At 38.8% G+C, this 19,399-nt stretch overlaps 1 protein-coding gene across 1 annotated transcript in view; it reads left to right on the top strand.

The window, feature by feature from the left end:
• SVEP1 (sushi, von Willebrand factor type A, EGF and pentraxin domain containing 1) overlaps positions 1-19,399 on the top strand; it is a gene marked incomplete at both ends in the record, with an annotated part of 92,796 nt that overhangs the window by 38,381 nt on the left and 35,016 nt on the right. The window contains 17 exons of the mRNA XM_010163031.2: positions 572-690; positions 2,078-2,207; positions 2,847-2,954; positions 3,193-3,324; positions 4,584-4,778; positions 6,653-6,774; positions 8,753-8,861; positions 10,743-10,931; positions 11,269-11,502; positions 12,018-12,179; positions 12,944-13,105; positions 13,908-14,069; positions 14,612-14,706; positions 15,927-16,023; positions 16,685-16,798; positions 17,682-17,795; positions 18,671-18,872. Of these exons, the coding sequence (XP_010161333.2) occupies positions 572-690; positions 2,078-2,207; positions 2,847-2,954; positions 3,193-3,324; positions 4,584-4,778; positions 6,653-6,774; positions 8,753-8,861; positions 10,743-10,931; positions 11,269-11,502; positions 12,018-12,179; positions 12,944-13,105; positions 13,908-14,069; positions 14,612-14,706; positions 15,927-16,023; positions 16,685-16,798; positions 17,682-17,795; positions 18,671-18,872 (2,446 nt within the window). The remainder of the gene's footprint in view (positions 1-571; positions 691-2,077; positions 2,208-2,846; positions 2,955-3,192; positions 3,325-4,583; positions 4,779-6,652; positions 6,775-8,752; positions 8,862-10,742; positions 10,932-11,268; positions 11,503-12,017; positions 12,180-12,943; positions 13,106-13,907; positions 14,070-14,611; positions 14,707-15,926; positions 16,024-16,684; positions 16,799-17,681; positions 17,796-18,670; positions 18,873-19,399) is intronic.

The following is a 19,399-nucleotide window of genomic DNA, read 5'->3' as shown; positions in this document are numbered from 1 at the left end:
TTCCTGTCAATTGGTGCCAGAAATCTTAGCATTGTTTCTTTCAAGTTGGTTCCACACCATGCTCCAGGGAATCCAAGAGTCACTACTGTCTTGTTTGTAGTATATATATCATGTCACAAATACATTTTTTTAAGTCATTGATTATCCAGTGAAACAAGTGTTTACATCTGTATGTTTACATGTGTGTGGGCAGTGAAAGGATGGAGAAGCCATTCCTTCTTAATCAGTATATGTGTGTAATGAATGGATAAATAAGAGAAACAAATTCATTCATCATTCAGTCTTATTCCTTGTTTTATGGTTGCATGTAGAAACCAAAGTCTCATTGTGCTAAGTGATGTACAGAAATGCAGGAAAAAATAGTCTCTTCCCCAGGAGAATTTACCATTTATGTGTGAGCCTGTAGGCAAGAATTAGAAAGGGGCAGAGGCAGGAAGTTTGCAAAAATATGTGCTTTTATATTCCAGGCAGCACCAAAAACAGTGGTTATAAGAAGTTGCAGTCCAACCATTATAGAGGCTTTATCTCTATAATCCCACATATAAAACTAGTTTGTCTTTTTCTGGATCAGATATTGAAGCTCCTCGGATCCATTGTCCAGAAAATATTGAGACTGAGACTCTGGAACATCATAACTCTGCTAATATAAGCTGGCAGGTACCAACAGCTGAGGATAACTCTGGAGATGAGGCAAGTTAAAATCTATACCTTTGACTGGAGGCAGTCTTTCTGTAGCTAGCTATTTCAAATTAATTTTTGAACCACTAGGATTTCTTTCTTCTGATAAACTGGAGTAGAAGAAAAATCTGCTGAAAAGTTTGTATCTTGAGAATTCAGCATTTTCTGTCTTGGTTAGAGTTATGCAGTCACAGGACACTCTGCATGGTGTTTAAGCGCATAAAATCTCATATGGTTAATTTATGTGGTCAAGAGAAAGAATGTGCCCTTGTTTATAAGATGGAGACAGCTGCTTTAAAAATGAGCTCTTAGAATGTGAAGAAGTTTAATAAACTCTTCTCAGAAGGAAGTAAACCAGTTCATTAATCTAAAAGGCTAACAAGAACACACTGTGATAAGTAAAAACTCATTTCAGCTTTCCAAGTGAGAAAGAAAAATCTTATTTTCCTATCCAATGCAATGTTCAGATGTGGGCCTTTGGCTACTATGAGTATCAGAGGTCTGGAAATGGCGTTACAAGGAAAACTTCCTCCAGAGCTGTTTCATAAAGAGTAATGTTCCCTACCGGCTCAGACATGATCAAGTTACAGCAACTGAATACTTTATCATGAGTCAGCAGAGGAACACTGACTCTGTGTGCTTTTGATTTGCTACAAACACGGGAGGTTTTTGAACTTGGAAACTGTGAGCTATCCCAGTAAAAGCAGCTTAAGTTCACACATTTTTTGCTGTAGCATAGCCATGGTCAGGTACTGTAGCTCTGCTGACACAGGGTCATTCATTGATCTGTAGAAACCAAGTGCCTTGGGAGTTCTGTTAAAGAAAAGTTCCTTAAGACAATTCTCACCCATATGAAAGAGCTGTAGACAGCACATAAGTGTCATTAACTCCAAACGTAAGGTTCCTTTGCCATGCCAGAATGTTTTGAAGTATCTGTGGGCTTCTAACTCATAAACATATCTAGATTAAAACTGGATATGTAAGTACTTGCAGCCCACAACTGTCTGTCTCACTCATCTCCCAGGTCTGCTGCCCTTGCAGCTGGAGAGCTGAACTGCAGACAAAGCAGGTTCTGAGCTGGTGTAGTGTGTGCTCAGTGCAATGAGGCAGACAAGAGTGAGTCCTGAGTTTCCTTAATGCACAGTGCTGTAAACTGCAGCAGATCAATGTCCAAATCCTGACTGAGTAAATCCCTGTTGCTATAAAGAAGGCAGTCTTGAGAAGGGGAGCAGAGCACTTGGTTGCAAAGTCCATCCTCATTGCTTCAGGAGGCTATTTGCATTAAGAATTAGTAGGCTTGACATTGAAGAATGCTATTTTGTGGCCATTTCTTGAAACATGAGTGTCATGATTACTAACCAGCTTTGTTTTTTAAGTAACAAGTGTTTTCCCGTAAAAGGTCTCAGTACATGTTACCCCAGCTTTCATACCACCATTTCTTCTCCCAATTGGCGAAGTTGACATTACTTACACAGCAGCTGATAAGTCGGGCAATGAGGCAACCTGTACATTCAGTGTCAAGGTTATTGGTAAGTGCTGGTGAAAATCACTGGGGAAGAGTCTATCATGGTTGAAACCTTCTAGGTTTGTGCAGAAAGAGACTGTGAGTCACTTTGGCCTTTATGTGTGTCCAGGAGTAATATCATCTCCATAAATGCTTTATTGATGTTGGGTCACAGTTTTCATAGTGTGCAGTCATTGCTCCCGGATGTTCAGTTTGGGTTGTGTTTTGTTCTGTTGTTCATTCTGAATGTTAAGATTTCTCCATGCTAGATTATATGTGTTACTGTATTGTCACTTATTGCCTTAATTATATAGTTGGGGTTTTTTTAATTCCGGAAAGACTCCCACAGAATTTCCAAGGTTCTTGCACATTGGTGAGGCAAATAATTGTTCAGGTATTCCTGTCAGACAGTTGTGTTACTCAACAGTCCTGTTAAACAAGATTTATTCTGTAGAAAGCAAACAGAATGTGGAAACCATGAGTTCAGCAGAAGAATTAGTCTTCTTCATTTCCTCACCATGTGCCAGTTGCAGCAGCTTACAAGTGTGCACCTAACTTTATTGTATCTTCTGATGTTTACCTGACTTAGTCTGATTATGGATTTCATTTGAGTGTGGCAGCAGTTCAGTAAGTTAATGTCATGCCATCCCTTCAAATTCTGCAGATGCAGAACCTCCTGTAATTGACAGATGCAGATCTCCACCACCTGTGCAAGCAGTAGAGAATGAGTACCCAGCGACATGGGAAGAACCACAATTTTCTGACAATTCAGGTGAGACAGTGATCCCCAAAACATGCACCCAGCAGTGGAAGGCTAGAGAATCTCAACCTGTTCAACCTTGATCCCTTGGAATTTAGGACTTTTTTGAGGTTTTTTTTTTTACTTACTTCTTTTTAAGAACGCATAATTTGGAAGACCTGCTGCCATTTTGTTCTCCGTTCATCAAGATTGGGTGTGAGCAACCCTCTTTCATTTATTGATGTTTTAGGTTGTCTTTTAACTCTTCTAGGTGGTCCACTGGCTGTCACTAGGAGTCATGCACCTGGAGATCTCTTTCCCAAAGGAGAGACAACAGTTCAGTACACAGCTGTGGATCCCTCTGGCAATAACAGGACATGTGAGATCCACATTGTCATCAAAGGTTTGTTGTCTTTATCTTCTAGTCGAGAATGTATGGCATTGTTTTAACTGAATATCATAAATCATGCATTGCTACTCCACTTTTTCATTTAGTCTACACTTCTTTTAGTTATTCCCCTTTTATATTGGGGTAACTTGAAGGCAGTCAGGATATCTGTTAGTACCAACAAATAAATTGTCTAAGACTGCAGCAGCACAGCAGTAAAATTGGTCCTATAATTCAAACTCAATGTAGAAGCACTGAAATTATGATTTAATAAACAGTAAACCTTATGTCATGGATCTGTTTTTTAATCAGTGACAGATCCCATCTGAAATGAATTAATAGATGTTCCTATTAAAAAAAAAATATGGAAATATTTTTATAATCACCTACAAATATTGTAGCAGATACTAGAACGCTCTTTAGATTTTAGAATCTGTCTCCACCTATCTAGGTATGCTGGTGCATTTATGTTTATTGCTTGGACACCTTTTCCCCATAGTTGACTTCCTCCTTTAAAGGCTAAACAATAATTCAGAAGATGAAGTATCAAGGGTGAAAATTCTACTTCATCTGTGCTCTCTAATGCTTTTATACATCTGTATAAAAAAAACTGTTAGTGAAGAGAGAATTTTAAATCATGCAGACTGGAGTTTTGGTTAGAGCTTTTAGAAAAGGTGAGTTACAAATGGGTGTGCTAATTTTTTATTTGCTGTAAATCTTAGCAGGAACAAGCCAATGCTTAGAATTGGCATTATTTCAAGTTCTGCACCACCTCAGACTTTTTGTGGTTCAATGTTTGTGGCATAATGTCCCTTCTGAGATGATTCTGACAAGTCCATGTGTTCTTGCAATAGTGCAGAATGAATAATGTTTAGTTTCAGAATTAATGATGCAATATAGTTTACTATAATTGATTATATGAAAATTCATGTAAAAATTTAGATCGATGTTTTGTATTATTTTAGGAAGTACATGCATGAGCATGCACCTTTGAAGAAGAGGTACAGAAGGGTTTGGGTCTTGCATTTCTGATTTTTTTTTTAATTTCTCATATGTATCAAAATTTTTTAAGTCTTCAGATTTCTGGATTTCAAATTCCAGTGGTAGGGTTTGAGAATAATTTAGCAGTAGCCTGATCCTGCCTTTACAGAATTAACAAATAATACTTTCACAGATGTCAGCAGAGGTAAGATTAGGTTGATACTAGATAATTTTGAAATCCTATCACTGCTTCACCACATTCAGCAATATATAAATCTTTCTATTTTTCATAGGTTCCCCCTGTGAAATCTCCTTTGAGCCCGTGAATGGTGATTTTACATGCTCATCAGATGAAGTGGGAGTTAATTGCACGTTGCACTGTGCCGAGGGTTATAGTTTTTCAGAAGGATCAAGTGAAAATTACTATTGTGCTTATGAGGATGGTGTCTGGAAGCCACCTTTTTCTCCAGAGTGGCCTGGCTGCTCTTGTAAGTCTTATTAATAATAAAATCTGCAGTTCATCAAACACTATGTTTAATGAGGAAGTAAATGAAAATATTTGAGAAATTATTACTCTGTTTAATGATAACAAATCTTCTCTGTCCTTTGTCTCCAAACTGTTAAATATTGTGAAAGAATGCCTGAAAGTCCCTAAATGCGTTGACGGTGTCTAAACCAGAAAAATAATAGGGAGTTTGAATCCTGACAATCACAAAATAATAAAGATGGCAAAGTAGACAAGGTCTGTCATTATTTTGAATTGGTATTTGAAACAGTTTGTTTACAAACACTAACAGTGTCTTTTCAATAGGAATTTCAATGGTATTTGCAACTTAATGGTCCAAACGCACAGTGCATGCTGTACTTACATATCTAATTATCACCAAATTAGAAGCATTTATGGATTTTCTTTGAGATGGACACATGCAAAGCTTCAGCTGTGGAATTTCCCAGCTTTGGTGACATTTTAATAATAAATGTGTTAGAGCTACAAATGAAAAGCCAGTCTTATCACCATGTTTCATTCACTTCCATAGAGTCATAGAATGGTTTGAGTTGGAAGGGACCTTTAAATGTCATCTAGTCCAAGCCCCCTGCAGTGAGCAGGGACATCTTCAACTAGATCAGGTTGCTCAGAGTCCCGTCCAACCTGACCTTGAATGTTTCCAGGGATGAGGCTTCTACCACTTCTTTGGGCAACCTGGTCCAGTGTTTCACCACCCTCATTGCAAAAAATTTCTTCCTTATATCGAGTCTAAATCATTTAGTTTAAAACCATTATCCCTTGTCCTATTGCTACAGGCCCTGCTAAGAAGTCTGTCCCTATCTTTCTTATAGGCCCCCTTAAGTATTGCAAGGCCACAGTAAGGTCTCCCTGGACCCTTTCTCTTCTCCAGGCTGAACAATTCCAATTCTCTCAGCCTTTCTTCGTAAGAGAGGTGTTCCATCCCTCTCATCATTTTTGTGGCCTCCTCTGGACCTGCTCCAACAGTTCCATGTCTTTCCTCTGCTGAGGACTTCAGAGCTGGACTCAGTACTCCGGGTGGGGTCTCACCACAGTGCAGTAGAGGGACAGAATCCCCTCCCTCAACCTGCTGCCCACGCTTCTTTTGATTCAGTCCAGGATATGGTTGGCCTTCTGGGCTGGGAGCACACTTTGCTGGCTCATGTCCAGCTTTTCATCCACCAGTACCCCCAAGTCCTTCTCTGCAGGGCTGCTCTCAACATCCCCCAGCCTGTATTGATACTGGGGATTGCACCAACGCAGGTGCAGGACCTTGTGCTTGGTCTTGTTGAATCTCATGAAGTTCACACAGGCCCACTTCTCAAGCTTGTCCAGATCCCTCCAAGTGGATTCCTGAGTTTCAGCAAATGAGAAGTGTTTCAGCTGTAAGCAAATGAGAGTTATGTTTCAGAGCTATCTATCAATTCAAAATCCATAACTTGGACACCTAGGAATTTTGATTTGCTTAAATTCTGGATGAGAATTTTTTTATATTTAGCCTAGCAGCATTAGCAATGGGACTTTTAATATTTATTGCTTGTCTCTCAGTAGAAACTATGGAGTTGAATTGACAGCTCACATGTTTCTTCCATTAAGGAAATACTGAAATAGATAAATAGCAGACCTTTTTTAATGTCTATTAGCTTCCCCAATAAATTTGATAACTCACAAGATCATATTCAGCTGCATTGGCTGAGGTATGCTTGATCCATTTAAATGTATTAGGTTGCTGATTTAAAGACAGTATATTATCTATTTAAAGCTTAGTGTATTCCAGTTTTGACCTGAATGATCTTGCTTTTAGCTCTGAAACTCTTGCACTGACCAGTAAAAATTTATTTCTCCAACATTTTTCAGTAAATCGTTTTGCAAACCATGGGTTCAAATCCTTCGAGATGCTCTACAAAGCAACACGATGTGATGACAACAGTCTTCTAAATAGCTTTACTGATGCATTCCAGAGCGCACTTGGTAAAATGGTAGGTTAGTAAATACTCCTTCCTTTTCCAGACTTTTAAAAAAATGTACCTCATTGTTAATGTTTCCCAGCTAACTAATTTCGTACAATGAAAATACAACAGAAACCTTTAAAAGAAATTTGTGCTTTTTCAGAAAATGACAAGTCTCCTTTAAAAATAAAGATGATTCACTGGCTTTTTAATATAATTCACTTCAATGTTCAGTGTGGAGTTATATAGGACAGAATTTATAGAAGTGTCCAAGTAGCTTATGAACCTGGCACTCACAGATTTTCAGTAGGCTTCCAAAGAGCATTTGTGCAGTTTTGAAAACCCCGGTCAACTGTCCCCTAACCTCAGTGTTGTTTTTGAAAGTTGAATGTGATTGTAAAATTTATATATTTTACATAGAACATGTATAACATATATCAATATATAAATGAATATACATGCATATAAATAGATAAATTCCACATTTGGTGCCTAAGTCCAGGCACTTAAATCCCTTAGTGGTGATTTAAATAATTTGCTCAGATTTCTTGAGTTTCTGGGTTCTCACTGTTATGATTAAGAACTGCGTGGCACTGAATTTGAAGGGCTAGCATGTTCCTTCTCTACCATGTCTTTCACTTTCCACATCAGTATCGCAGTCTCCCCTCTTATAATGCATGAGTTTGTCCTCAGCTGCAAAGTGGAAGCAGCAGGACTTTGAGTTGTGGTCTCAGGAGTGGACATCCAGACCTAGTATGATAACATTGATCCAGAAGAGAACTCTGGGCAATTACAGATCGTTTGCAGGACAAGGCCCATATGCTAAAAGCTTCTCTACTAACTAAAATGCCTTATTAGCACATACAGCTAATGGTCAAACTCCTGCAACTTTGGAATATATGTCAGTAGCCCTTTTCAAATGGCTGAAAAATTACATAACACTTCAGGCAATCTCTGACACTTGGGCCTAAATATCTCTTACTCTCTTGCCTTGCTTCTGCTTTGTTCTCCTCCAGTAGAGGAATCTTGGCTGGTTTTATTTCTGTTCCTTTCCCTTAAGAGACAGCTACCACCAGGTTCCAGCACTTAGACCATTACTATTGGCAAGCAAAAGACAATAAGGAAAAAATGTTTAGTGACTTGCCCAAGCAATGACATAAAAATGCAACAATCTGGGAAAACGGTCAGAAAGGCTGTTTTGAATATGCCTATTGCTATTCCCAAGAATTTGAAATTCTAGAAGAGATCTGAAAAGGAAGGAGGAATCAGCAGCAGCTGTCTTTCCAATGGACATTGATAAGGGAAAAGCAAGGCAATTCCAAAACATGACCTAGAGCCCAACATGCTTGAAACCTTTCTGGAGAAAGCAAGAAATGCAGATTTTGTCAAAAATCATGCATTCATCTATTTTTATGTAATCTATACTGCTTTTGTGGAGAGAAATCAACAATACCAGAAAGGTTTCTGTCGAGTTTTCTGTTCTATGTTTTCTGTCCTTCTCAGATGATTTCCCTGTCGTCTGAGTTCTCTGGATGAAATGCATAAGTCACTTTCCATGGGTAGGGAGAGGTGGATATGAAGAAAGAAAGTCTGAAAGCTAGAAAGAAAGTGACAGCATTGTTGTAAACCTGACAGAATTACAGGTTACATAGCTAGGAAGTAACATGTGCGCTCTCCTGTCATCGTCAACAGGGAGAAACAACCCTGAAGTTATTTCTGTATTTTGGGATTTCACATGCAAGAGTGATTAACTGAATGGACATCTCTTATGAAAAAGATCTTCTGTAGCAAAAAGCTTATATGCCTACAAGTTGCCCTCTTATTTCCCAGCTGTATCAATAGAACATGCTTCTTTCAGGAGACTTTACCAGAGTTATAACAGATATGAAAGGGGAAATCCAATGTCACTGGCAGAACTGGTGCTTTACATTTTAACTATAAGGTCTGAAGTCAAAGGAGGGGGCTATGTGGCTTTATGTTTTAATGGTATTCTTCTTTATGTTGGAAGGTCCCCTCATTCTGTAACGATGTTGATGATATTGACTGCAGATTGGAAGATCAGACACAGAAACATTGCTTGGAATATAATTACGATTATGAAAATGGATTTGCCATTGGTAATTATTGATTGCACATATTCTAAACCATCCAGGTTTAACGTGGCATAGTTCCTTTTGTTCTGAAGTATGTTATGTGTTGTGTGAGATATTTTTAAAAAATAATTATAGAGCTCTTAAGGTGCTAAGCAATTACGTAATAGGTTTTATAACAATATTAAGGAACTGTTTGATATCTGGTTTTGATACTGCTTCCTATATAGTGTGGAGGGAAAGTTTACTGAGATGTCTCATGATGACTTTTTAAAAACATACAGTTTCAAACCAAAATACTGAAAAAGTACAATAGATGGTTCCGGAGATTGTTAAGAAAATGAGGAGCATCCTTGGTGCTGGTTCAGATCAGCACAGAACACTGTAAAGCTATACAGGCTTAAGTTTTCCCATTAGCTGTGAAATGAATTCCTGATGCAAGGGCAGATTTTGCAGGATGACTGTAGCTATATCAGAGTGAAATCTGTGATAGTCCTAGTGATTGTTCCCACTTTGTTTTATGCCAAGTAAGTTGTCATTTTCAGTCCATTTTCGAACAGGTTAGTGTCCATGTCATACTGCTGTTGTCCGTGGCATTTCCATGTCCCATGGGGGTCCTCAGAGCAGAAAGACTGAAAACAAATAACTTACATTACTTACCTTAGCAGAAGGCAGTTTGGCAGATGAACATCAGAATATGTACTCTGTCATAGGACTGTGGCTCTTCTACAGGTTTGTAGTGGAATTACTTGGAAAGGTTCCAGGTTATTCTCACCTTTTAGATATGCTTCATTGAGTTTGAGAGAAATCAGACACCGGGGGGCTGGGTGTTCAGTTTGCAGTTGTCATCAGGATAAGGATGGATAGTGATGACAGCTGGAGCTAACTTGTAAAGGCACTTGGAGGAAACAGTTGATGACGACATGGGATGTAGGGTCCTATTCTCTTGTGGTTCATATTAACCTCTTATCAGAATAACCTTGTTGCTGTTTCTCTGAAGTTTCTCATGATTTTACACTGGGCAGGCAGGAGAAGAGAACTCTTTTCTGCTTGTAGGAGACAGCAGGTTAGAAAATTAGTTGTGGAATACTCACACAGCATTAACCTCAAAGCTGTGGGGTTAACTTGTCCTAGTTTGCAGTGTAAATTAAGTATAATCTAAATGACTACTAACAGGTAATTGGCAGAATTTGTTTGTGTCTTCATGTTTTTAAAAAAGCTAGATCAATGAAATAGACCGTGCATCTGTAGATTTAGTCATTTTGAAAAGGTAGGTTATGTACAGAAGCAATTGTTTAATTGTTTCGGGTTGAAAGCAGGTTACAAGTTAAGGACATTATACAGGGAGTGAATTTGACTCACTAGGTGTAACAGGGAATGCCTATCTGGGGGAATAAACAGGCATTTAACATTACCTTAGGTAATGGTAAGGTAATGTTACCAGCCTTGCTTGAGAGGGCAGATGGTGGTAGAACTATTCAGGAGTTGTGACGACAAGAAGATGCAGTGGAGACATGTGGCATAGGCCATGCTGACTGCAATTGAGCAGGGAGAGGAAGAGAGAGCAATATGGAATTGTTTAAGAAGATGTTGCTGGCAGGTGAGGATCCATGTAAGACAGCGGAAGAGAAAGAATTGCAACCTGTAACTTTTATAGCAGTATTTCTTTAAGCTTTGGCAAACTGCACAAGATTCAGGATCTCTAGGATACCAGTTAGGAGTGAGATTGGTTTTTCCTTTTTCTTTAGTCAAAACGCTGATACAATAGGCACTTGAGTGGAGACAAAGCCAGCACACATCATCTACAGCTTCAAGCATTCTGTTGGGCATGTGTTTTAGAAATAAGTACAGGCACTTATTTTCCACATGATGTTGCTTTTCTTTTTGTTTTTTATTAATGCCTCACAGGACCTGCTGGCTGGGGGGCAGCAAACCAGCTGGATTATTCCTATGATGATTTTGTTGATGTAGCGCAAGAAGGTGATTTATCCAAACATCTCTCTGCCTCTGCAAAGGCAGCACCTGCTCGAGTCAAAAGGCATAAGATGAATGTTCCAATGACCGACCACAAAATCAAGTTAATATTTAACATCACAGGTGAGAGAAGTCAAAATACCATACTTCTCCTGTTCCTTCTTTTTTAAAAAATGTGTTTCTAATACACTCAGTAAAACTTAGCCTTCAGTCCACAAAGCGTGCTGGAGATGCAGATGACAGTTTTCTGGAAATATTCATAGCTCCATTTCATCACAGACTTAGTGCTTGGGGGAAAGTTCACAGCCTTGTGTTCATGGAGAGCATTGTGCACATGGCCTGCTTTCCACTTTCCACTGGCAAGCTTGAATGTTGCGCTCTTGATATACTCCAGAGTACACTGGAAGTGCTGATGACTGTAAAATCTGTGTGCTTTTTGTGTTTTTTGTTTATATCCCAGCTAGCGTGCCACTGCCTGATGAAAGGAATGATACATTGGAACTGGAAAACCAGCGACGGCTTCTTAAAACTCTGGAGACAATCACAAACAGGCTGAATAGGACTCTCAATAAGGAACCCATGTATTCTTTCCAGTTTGCATCTGAATTCATTGTAGCTGACAGCAACTCACTGGAGACCGAGAAGGCCTTTCTCTTCTGCAGGCCTGGTTCTGTGCTGAGGGGGAGAATGTGTGGTAAGCCAGATAACTTGCTCCTTGCATGTATTTAGAATCCTTTTGAAAAGCAAGGTTTTAGAGGATGTTTGCAAAGGGTTACGACTTGACGCAGTCCAGTGCTTGTGGTCTCCCAGAACAATAAACTGCAAAAATGCTCTGTGCAGTTTGACTTTCAGAGGATGTTTATGTTCCTAACCAAGGCCTGTTGAAAAAGAACACTTTTGCACCCAGGATTCCACTCCCATGGGGAAATCAGGCATATCCACACTTGGTGATACACAGGAAAACAGTGCTTGGTATGCAGTCTTTTGACTCTGTTAGTCTTGTGGGTGATGTGTAGCTAAGATAGGGAATTGGATTCAATTTCCTGTGCGTAGTGAGAGCATTGCAGTGTTCCAGAGAGATACCCCATTTACTGAGGAACAGAGTCACGTTTCACATAAACAAGTTTTAACTAAATGGGAACTCTATAGGCAAGACAAGTATGTATGTTTGTGCATTCTGAGGGGAACTGTATGTTTCCAATGTTACAGTCAACTGCCCTTTGGGTACCTATTACTCTCTGGAGCATCATACCTGTGAAAGCTGCTGGACTGGATCCTACCAAGATGAGGAAGGGCAGCTGGAATGCAAAAGTTGTCCATCTGGTAGCTATACTGAGTATCTACACTCTAGGAGCGTTTCTGAATGCAAAGGTGAGAACTTTGGCTTCTTCAGGTAGCCACTTCTGAATGTCTGGTGGCATCCTTTTGGTCCTCATTATGGGAGTATTGGAATGAGGTTAGCGTGTGAAATGAGGAGCAGTCCTGACTACCCCTTGATGCTTAAGTAAAGAGAAAAATCCAAATTTCCACCACTGCTGTGGCATGCAGGGTGCCTGGGCAGATGTTTTAAGATGAGCTGGCCTTTGAAGCTTTGTTTCATTTCTGTCTTCATTCTTTGAGATTGGGAGCCTATTTTACAGGGACTAATGCTCTTAAAATAATGCCATTCTCATCTCTGCCAGCCTCTCTTCATCCTACTGTGATCAAAGATGGAATGTCTTTATCTCGCACTATAGTACTCTTGCCATTGAGCCAACTCAGCACCACTATCTCTTTCTGACTTGTTCTGAAAAAGAAGTTGCTAGTTTTATTTCCTGTTTATTGTCTTATCATTCATTTTGTTGATTAAAAATGAGTAACTGGGTAGCAATATATCGTCTGTGAAGCTGACTGGAAGATAATTAACTGGTTAATAATTCACAAAATGCACTATCAGTAACTTACCACAATTCCTTACCACGATTTTTTTTTTTTTTTTTTGCTCTTTGTACCCATGAAGTCCTTCAGAGTAGAGTAAACTCTAGAAATAAAAGTCCCTGTGATATGTATTGTGATTTCAGCATTATTTGCAGAGGTCAGGAGCCATGTTTCCTGTTGGACACTGCTTAACCTTTATGAATTCTTCTGCCTTATAGCTCAGTGCAAGCAGGGAACATATTCATCTAATGGTCTTGAGACCTGTGAAACATGTCCACTTGGCACATATCAGCCAGCATTTGGATCAAGAAATTGCATCTCTTGCCCAGAAAATACATCAACAGTAAAAAGGGGCGCAGTGGATGTCTCAGCTTGTGGAGGTTTGTAACAAAAGGGGCTATGAAATTTTAAAAATTAAATTCTAAAAGTTTCTAATTGTTGTTTAAGCATCAGCTAATGTAATCCAATTCATCTGCCTAAGATTGAATTCCACTTCTGATTAAGTGTGGACCAAGCAGCATTTTCCAGCAAAATGATAGGTCATTCCTGATACCCTGATTATTTCAAATGCCCTCCTTCTGATTTCCAACATGGATTCTTATCTAAAGATGAATAAAATGAGATACATGATGGATACATACTTGAAAATAAAACCTTTTTCCTTACAGAAGAGAAGGGGAATGACAGGATGTTTGTCACTATTATCTCCGGATCAGCTTCTACATCTTCTGTACAAAAATACTGACTTTTAACACAGTTCATGCCGTAACATTTTTCAAGAAACTGTCCTCAACTGTCTTTGAGAAGCTTTACCAGAAAGATTACTTGTCTTTTGTCCTTACTCTTTCTTGAAGGAAAAAAACCAAAACAAAACAGAAAAAACAGGTGTGAGAGTTAAAAGGGAAAGGAAGTTGCATTTAAAAGCTGTCCTCAGAGCAGCAAAAGGAATAGGTAGCAATACTTCCCAAATCTTTCTGTGGTCCTTTGAGAACCAGTGTCACCTAACTGCACAGTTTAAATAAGTATCTCCTACAGTTGTGAATTCCAGGCAGGTTTTGCCCTATTCCTTTAAGTCTGAGGAGGAACTATGAGGGGAGGAGAGAAAATGACCATTAAGAGGTGGGGGAAGGTAAAGTTGGTGTGCAAGTGATCGCTCAAAAAAATGTCCTTTTGTTCTTGCAGTACCATGTCTTGCAGGCGAGTTCTCTCGTACAGGTTTGACACCTTGCTACCCTTGTCCCAGAGACTACTATCAACCAGACCCAGGAAAGTCCTACTGCTTGTCTTGTCCCTTCTATGGAACAACAACTGTCATTGGTGCCAGATCCATCACAGATTGTTCAAGTAAGTCAGATTATCTCTGCTGGAGAAAGTGAGTAAAGGGAACATCTAAAGCATGGCCAGCAGAAAACATCTCACTTCCTCTCCTAACAAATGTAGACCTCCCATTTCAACCAGTGGAGTTCACAGCAAGTTTTCCCTACTCATATTGCCTCTGTGCTATGTGGGAGTGACTGTGTGATATATACCAAGGCTCAATAACAGAATATATATATATATACAGAGTGTGTATATAAAGTATATAAAGAAAGTTATAAATATACACAAATATGTATGTGTGTATAAATACACATAAAATATATTCTATATGTACACGCATGTACATGTGTTTTAGAAACATATGTGCTTGCAAATACCTATATGTGTAGAATATGTAGAAAATACTATGTGGATACTGTAAAGTTTGGGTTTTGTTCACACAAATTCACTTTTTTCAGCATATCTTTAGATGCATTACTAACATGCAATTATTATGCCCTCATGGAATAGGGCAGGACCTTGCCATACAATATTACTAACAGCACTTCCGTATCTTTCCTCTTTAGGTTTTGGCTCTACTTTTTCAGCAGCTGAGGAAAGTGTAATGATGGTACCAGCCTCTCCCGAAAATATCAGCAAGCAATACAAAGTCAGCAGTCAGGCAAGGACCAGATATATTTTCCAGTGTTACCTCAAATGAAAGAAAGAGTGCCTTATGCAGTAGTAAATTACCAAGGCCTTTTTAAATGTAATTGTTTTGCTGACTGTATTTCCTGAAGAGATGAGAGCGATGGTCATGAGGGGAGCACTCATACTTTCTTTGTAATCATAGAAGCACTTTCACTCAACAAAGGAGGCTGAATCAGCTATTGGCAATCTTAAATTCTGGACATGAAGCCTTCACCTGATGTATGAAATATTTATCACACTTATAAAAGAAATGTAAACTCCATGAGGGAGGTTCAGCCAATCTATAAGAAGTAAATTGACCACACTCAGTCATCTGATGTCTTCCATATGCTGAATTCCAGAAGATGCTACTAGGCATCTAAGACCCAGTTGTAAAACCCTCGTTTTTACTTATTGCAACACAGATAGACTTGAGAGGAGGCAAGCAGAGCTCCCTTCTGCTGTGAGTACCCCCTTTGAAATACAAGCAAGTCCTTATGTGATAGAAACGGCTGCACTGTTAATGTTTGCCAGAGATACTCCCTTACCCCCACCATCTTCCTCCTAGTCCGTTACTCTGACAACACTGCTTTGTTTGAATCTGAAGTTAAGATAGTGTGTAAACAGGAGCAAAGTTGACTGATGGTTTATATGTTATATAAACTTTATATAACATATGGACAGGTGACAGACTGATCTCCTGTATTTTAGTTGTCCATGTACTCAAGGGCTTTGCTGAATTCAGGTTTGCTACATTAGAAAAAATAAAACCACATAGTGAAGTTCCCCACCAGTTCTGATGGGAGAAAAAATAAAAGCACATAGTGAAGTTCTCCCACCAGTAGCAGGAAGTGATTAGCCAGTGTAAAAGGATGCAAGGTGGCAAATTCTCATATAAATGATAACGTAATATAAAATGTCACCTGTGAATCATGGGTAATAAAGTTCTAAGGGAACAACTATGATCACATTTTGCTAAGTAGAAGGTCATTTTAAAGTAGTCATTCAGATTCCTGGTATTTTTCTCTACTAAATAAGAATGGTTGGTGTGGTGAGGGGACTAAGAGGAAGAACCAGAAGTTAATACTAGTGACTTTTTTTTTTTCCCCAGCTTTCCAAAGTGACTATACAGCGTGCAGTTTAAAATTAGAATATTTTGTTCCACCTATATTTCCACCTTTACTGTAACTGTATCGTTCTTGCCCCTGGCAGGTCTTCCATGAGTGTTTCCTGGAACCTTGCCACAACAATGGGACATGCAAACAATTGGGAAGTGGATATATTTGCATATGTCCACTTGGATATACAGGTAAAAAATTTAGAAGCAGGTGGAGGAGCTAACATACCCTTAACATCAGCAAGCATAAAGGAGCAAAACATTTAAGTGCAAGAGTATAGCCTAGCTAATTGGAATATCCATTACAGTTTAATTGTACATGGTATTAAGAAAAGAAACAGTTCCTTGTATTCTCACTGAATTATATCTTGTTTGGCAGAAAAGGATTTTGAATGAGGTTTCTTTCAGTGGAATTAGTGGCTTTGAAAATCCTATCACTTGGCAATATTTATGGCAAAAGCTGTAAATCTGCACTCTACACAGCTAATTCCAGCAGATCTGCCTCTATTCTTCTTCACTGTTAACTTCTCAGCGAAATGTGTCTTCAGACAAACAGATGACTTCTTATTCAACCATTATCAAGAAGTGATCTCTGTTACTTGTGATAGGTATTAAGTGCCACTATCTGGAACTGATCAGACTGTTGTCCCGTGTGCATCATACCTTTCTAAGAGCATTTTGTCTCAGGTCTGTGTTAAAACACAACCTGAAGAGAAGATAATAATCCTGAATATCTGGTAGTGTATGCAATTAATCAATTATGTTTTCCTACATTAAGTACTCATGACTTCTGTGTTTCTGAACAAATTCAAGTTTTGTTTCCCTGTTCTCAGTCCTTTATTTTTCATTCTAGGCTTGAAATGTGAAACAGAAGTTGATGAGTGTAAATCATCTCCTTGTCATAACAATGGAATGTGTAAAGATGGCATTGGGACCTTTGTTTGCCGTTGTCAGCCAGGCTATTCAGGTAATTTGTTTCATTTCATAGGCAGGCAGGCAGGCATTGTTTATGTGACAAGTAGATAAAACAAAACACAAGGGCTGTATAATTCCACATCTTTGGAATTCTAACAGGAAAACAGTCTGGTCTACAGGTTAGAGTAAGGTTCTACTGTATGTGAATAGGTTTTGAACTAAAAGGATGGGCATTCAAGGACAGTCTGTGTGTGTGTGTGTGTATGCTTCTGTTTTTGCTTCTGTTTTGTGACATTTCTGGTCTGAAAAAAAAAAAAAAAAGGAATTAAATTTAGGAAATTAGTAAATACAGGAAAATTCCTTGTGAGACTGAATATGCCTGAGTAGACAAAGCATTTTTGCAGTTGCTTTACGGCAGCCCTGTGAGTGGGTGGGCTTTTTCTTAACTCTCTTCTCAGTCATTTGAACTGTTACCTGCATGCATGTTGAAGGTATTGAATTCTGTGGGGAAACTGACATGCTTGAGTACTTTGCCGAAACGGCACCTAATTTCTAAATACTGAAATAAACTATTGAGGAGATAATTTTGTGTGATTGAAAATGAAGGCCTGGTATTTTCCACCAGAAATGGTCTCCCTTGTTCTTCATGTTTGTGGATATACATTTATCAACAGCACCACGTTGCTGGATATTTTTTTAACTTTATAGACAAACCATGGACTTTGCATCTTTTACATCCCAGCATCTAAATAACACAGGTGATCTCTGTAGATGTTTGCAATAGTGCAGTCAAACATGGAATTTTATCACCTGATTTCAGTAGCCTTTTGTTATGCCAGCAGTATGGTGCTGTTCTGTCTTCCATATTCGGTCACTTGCAGCATGCAGACCTTGACTATGTCTTGATCATGCGTTGTAACCCTTGCTGTTTGAAGGTCTCTTGTGTGAGGAAGATGTAAATGAATGTAGCTCCAGTCCATGTTTGAATGGAGCCCACTGTGTTGATGGCAAGAACGGTTATCGCTGCACTTGTGCAAAAGGGTTCACAGGTATACGTTTCTCTGTTTAAGTCAGACTTCACTCTTTCTGACTAAAAAAGATGTCTTCCTACCCTGTCCAAAGTATTTAAATCTCATTGCTATATATTACATATGTTATATATTGATACGGATGTACTAGATCCCCTAGATCCACATAATCTCTCAGAGTACCTGTAGTGTAAGCATGGCTTCAGAAGGATTTACAAGTGATTAGTCTTCTGTTCCTAATTTTGCCATGAACTTACTGTGTGACGTTGAGGAAAGAATAAGGATATTCACATGGGTGTGAATTATTATTTTTAATTTGAATTTAAAAAGTAAAAATATTCTAACAGTAGACAAGATGGTGTGTATTAATACTGCTCCCCATACTCAGCTTTCTACTGATTACATATGCGTATCTGTTGATTATGATGTTGCCAAAGAGCTCTACTATAAAATCACGTGCAGTTTCTTCGTTCTTCAGTGCTCGTTAGCACAGAGCCTCTTTCATAGCAGAAATCTCCGAGTCATGTGTTTCTGGCTTTCATCTTTCTCCTTAGAGTTAAGGTTCCAGCTAAATGTCTTATGAAACAGCTTTTAATTAGTTTCTCAGAATAGTTTCTCAGGTGATTTCCTGGTTTGGCCCAAATTACAGACATAATGGGCAATATCTGTTTAAATTCCCCACAGTTTGCTGAATGTTAATTTCAAATATTTTAACTGCAAAGATGGCTCCTGTAATTCTTCTATGACCACTTAACCTCAGTTAATGGAGTAAATCCCAAACCTCTACCACTACCCAGAAAATCAGCAACAGTCCTAAAAAAAACAGAGATGGGTTAGTAATCTTCTTTCTTAGGTTAATTCAAAGTGGAGCTGTGACTTTGTTCTTTTCTTCTCAGGTGCTCGCTGTGAAATGGAGGTCAATGAATGCCTTTCAAACCCGTGTCTTAATAGGGCTATTTGTGAAGATCGAGTTGGCGGCTTCTCCTGCAAGTGCCTCCCAGGTTTTACTGGTGTCTTGTGTGAAAGAAACATTGATGAGTGTCTCAGCAGACCCTGTAGGAATGGAGCTACATGCAGAGATGGTATCAACAGCTTCAGGTGAAAAACAGATAAATGATGTAATACAATGTGGAAAGTCAGATATGTTGTGATACTTCAGCCTTCTTAGATTTCAGCAAGGCATTTGGCAGGTTGATCCAGTATAAATGGTCCCCCTGTGCACACTAGAGGAGACTAAAAGGCAAGAAAATAATAGTGTCCTCACTTCTAAAAAATTCCAAGATAGACAGCAAAGAAAATATGCAGAGTTTGAAGTGTAAGCATGGTAGAACTGCAAGGTTTTAATACTGATCTTCCAAGAGAAATCCATTTTCCCAAGCTTCAAGGGCTTGTCTTTTCCACTTGAAGAATGGGTGATGACCAGTTATGTGCCTGGTAATATTACATTTCTATAGCCTGAAAGAAAGGGATAGCTGTACATTTTAATAATATAGAGATTAAAAATGCAAACACCAATGGAATCTTCCAGATATTTATTTTTATGCTTTAGGGTATCTGAACTCACAGTAGGATTTACAAATACCAATAGCAGTGTCATATCCTAGATCCCTGTAGACAGATGGACC

This window comes from Antrostomus carolinensis, unplaced genomic scaffold (assembly GCF_000700745.2).
Source record: "Antrostomus carolinensis isolate BGI_N321 unplaced genomic scaffold, ASM70074v2 scaffold9242, whole genome shotgun sequence".
Classification (NCBI taxonomy): domain Eukaryota; kingdom Metazoa; phylum Chordata; class Aves; order Caprimulgiformes; family Caprimulgidae; genus Antrostomus; species Antrostomus carolinensis.
The sequence above is the reverse complement of the archived record's forward strand: the minus strand, read 5'-3'. Positions and strand labels throughout refer to the sequence as shown.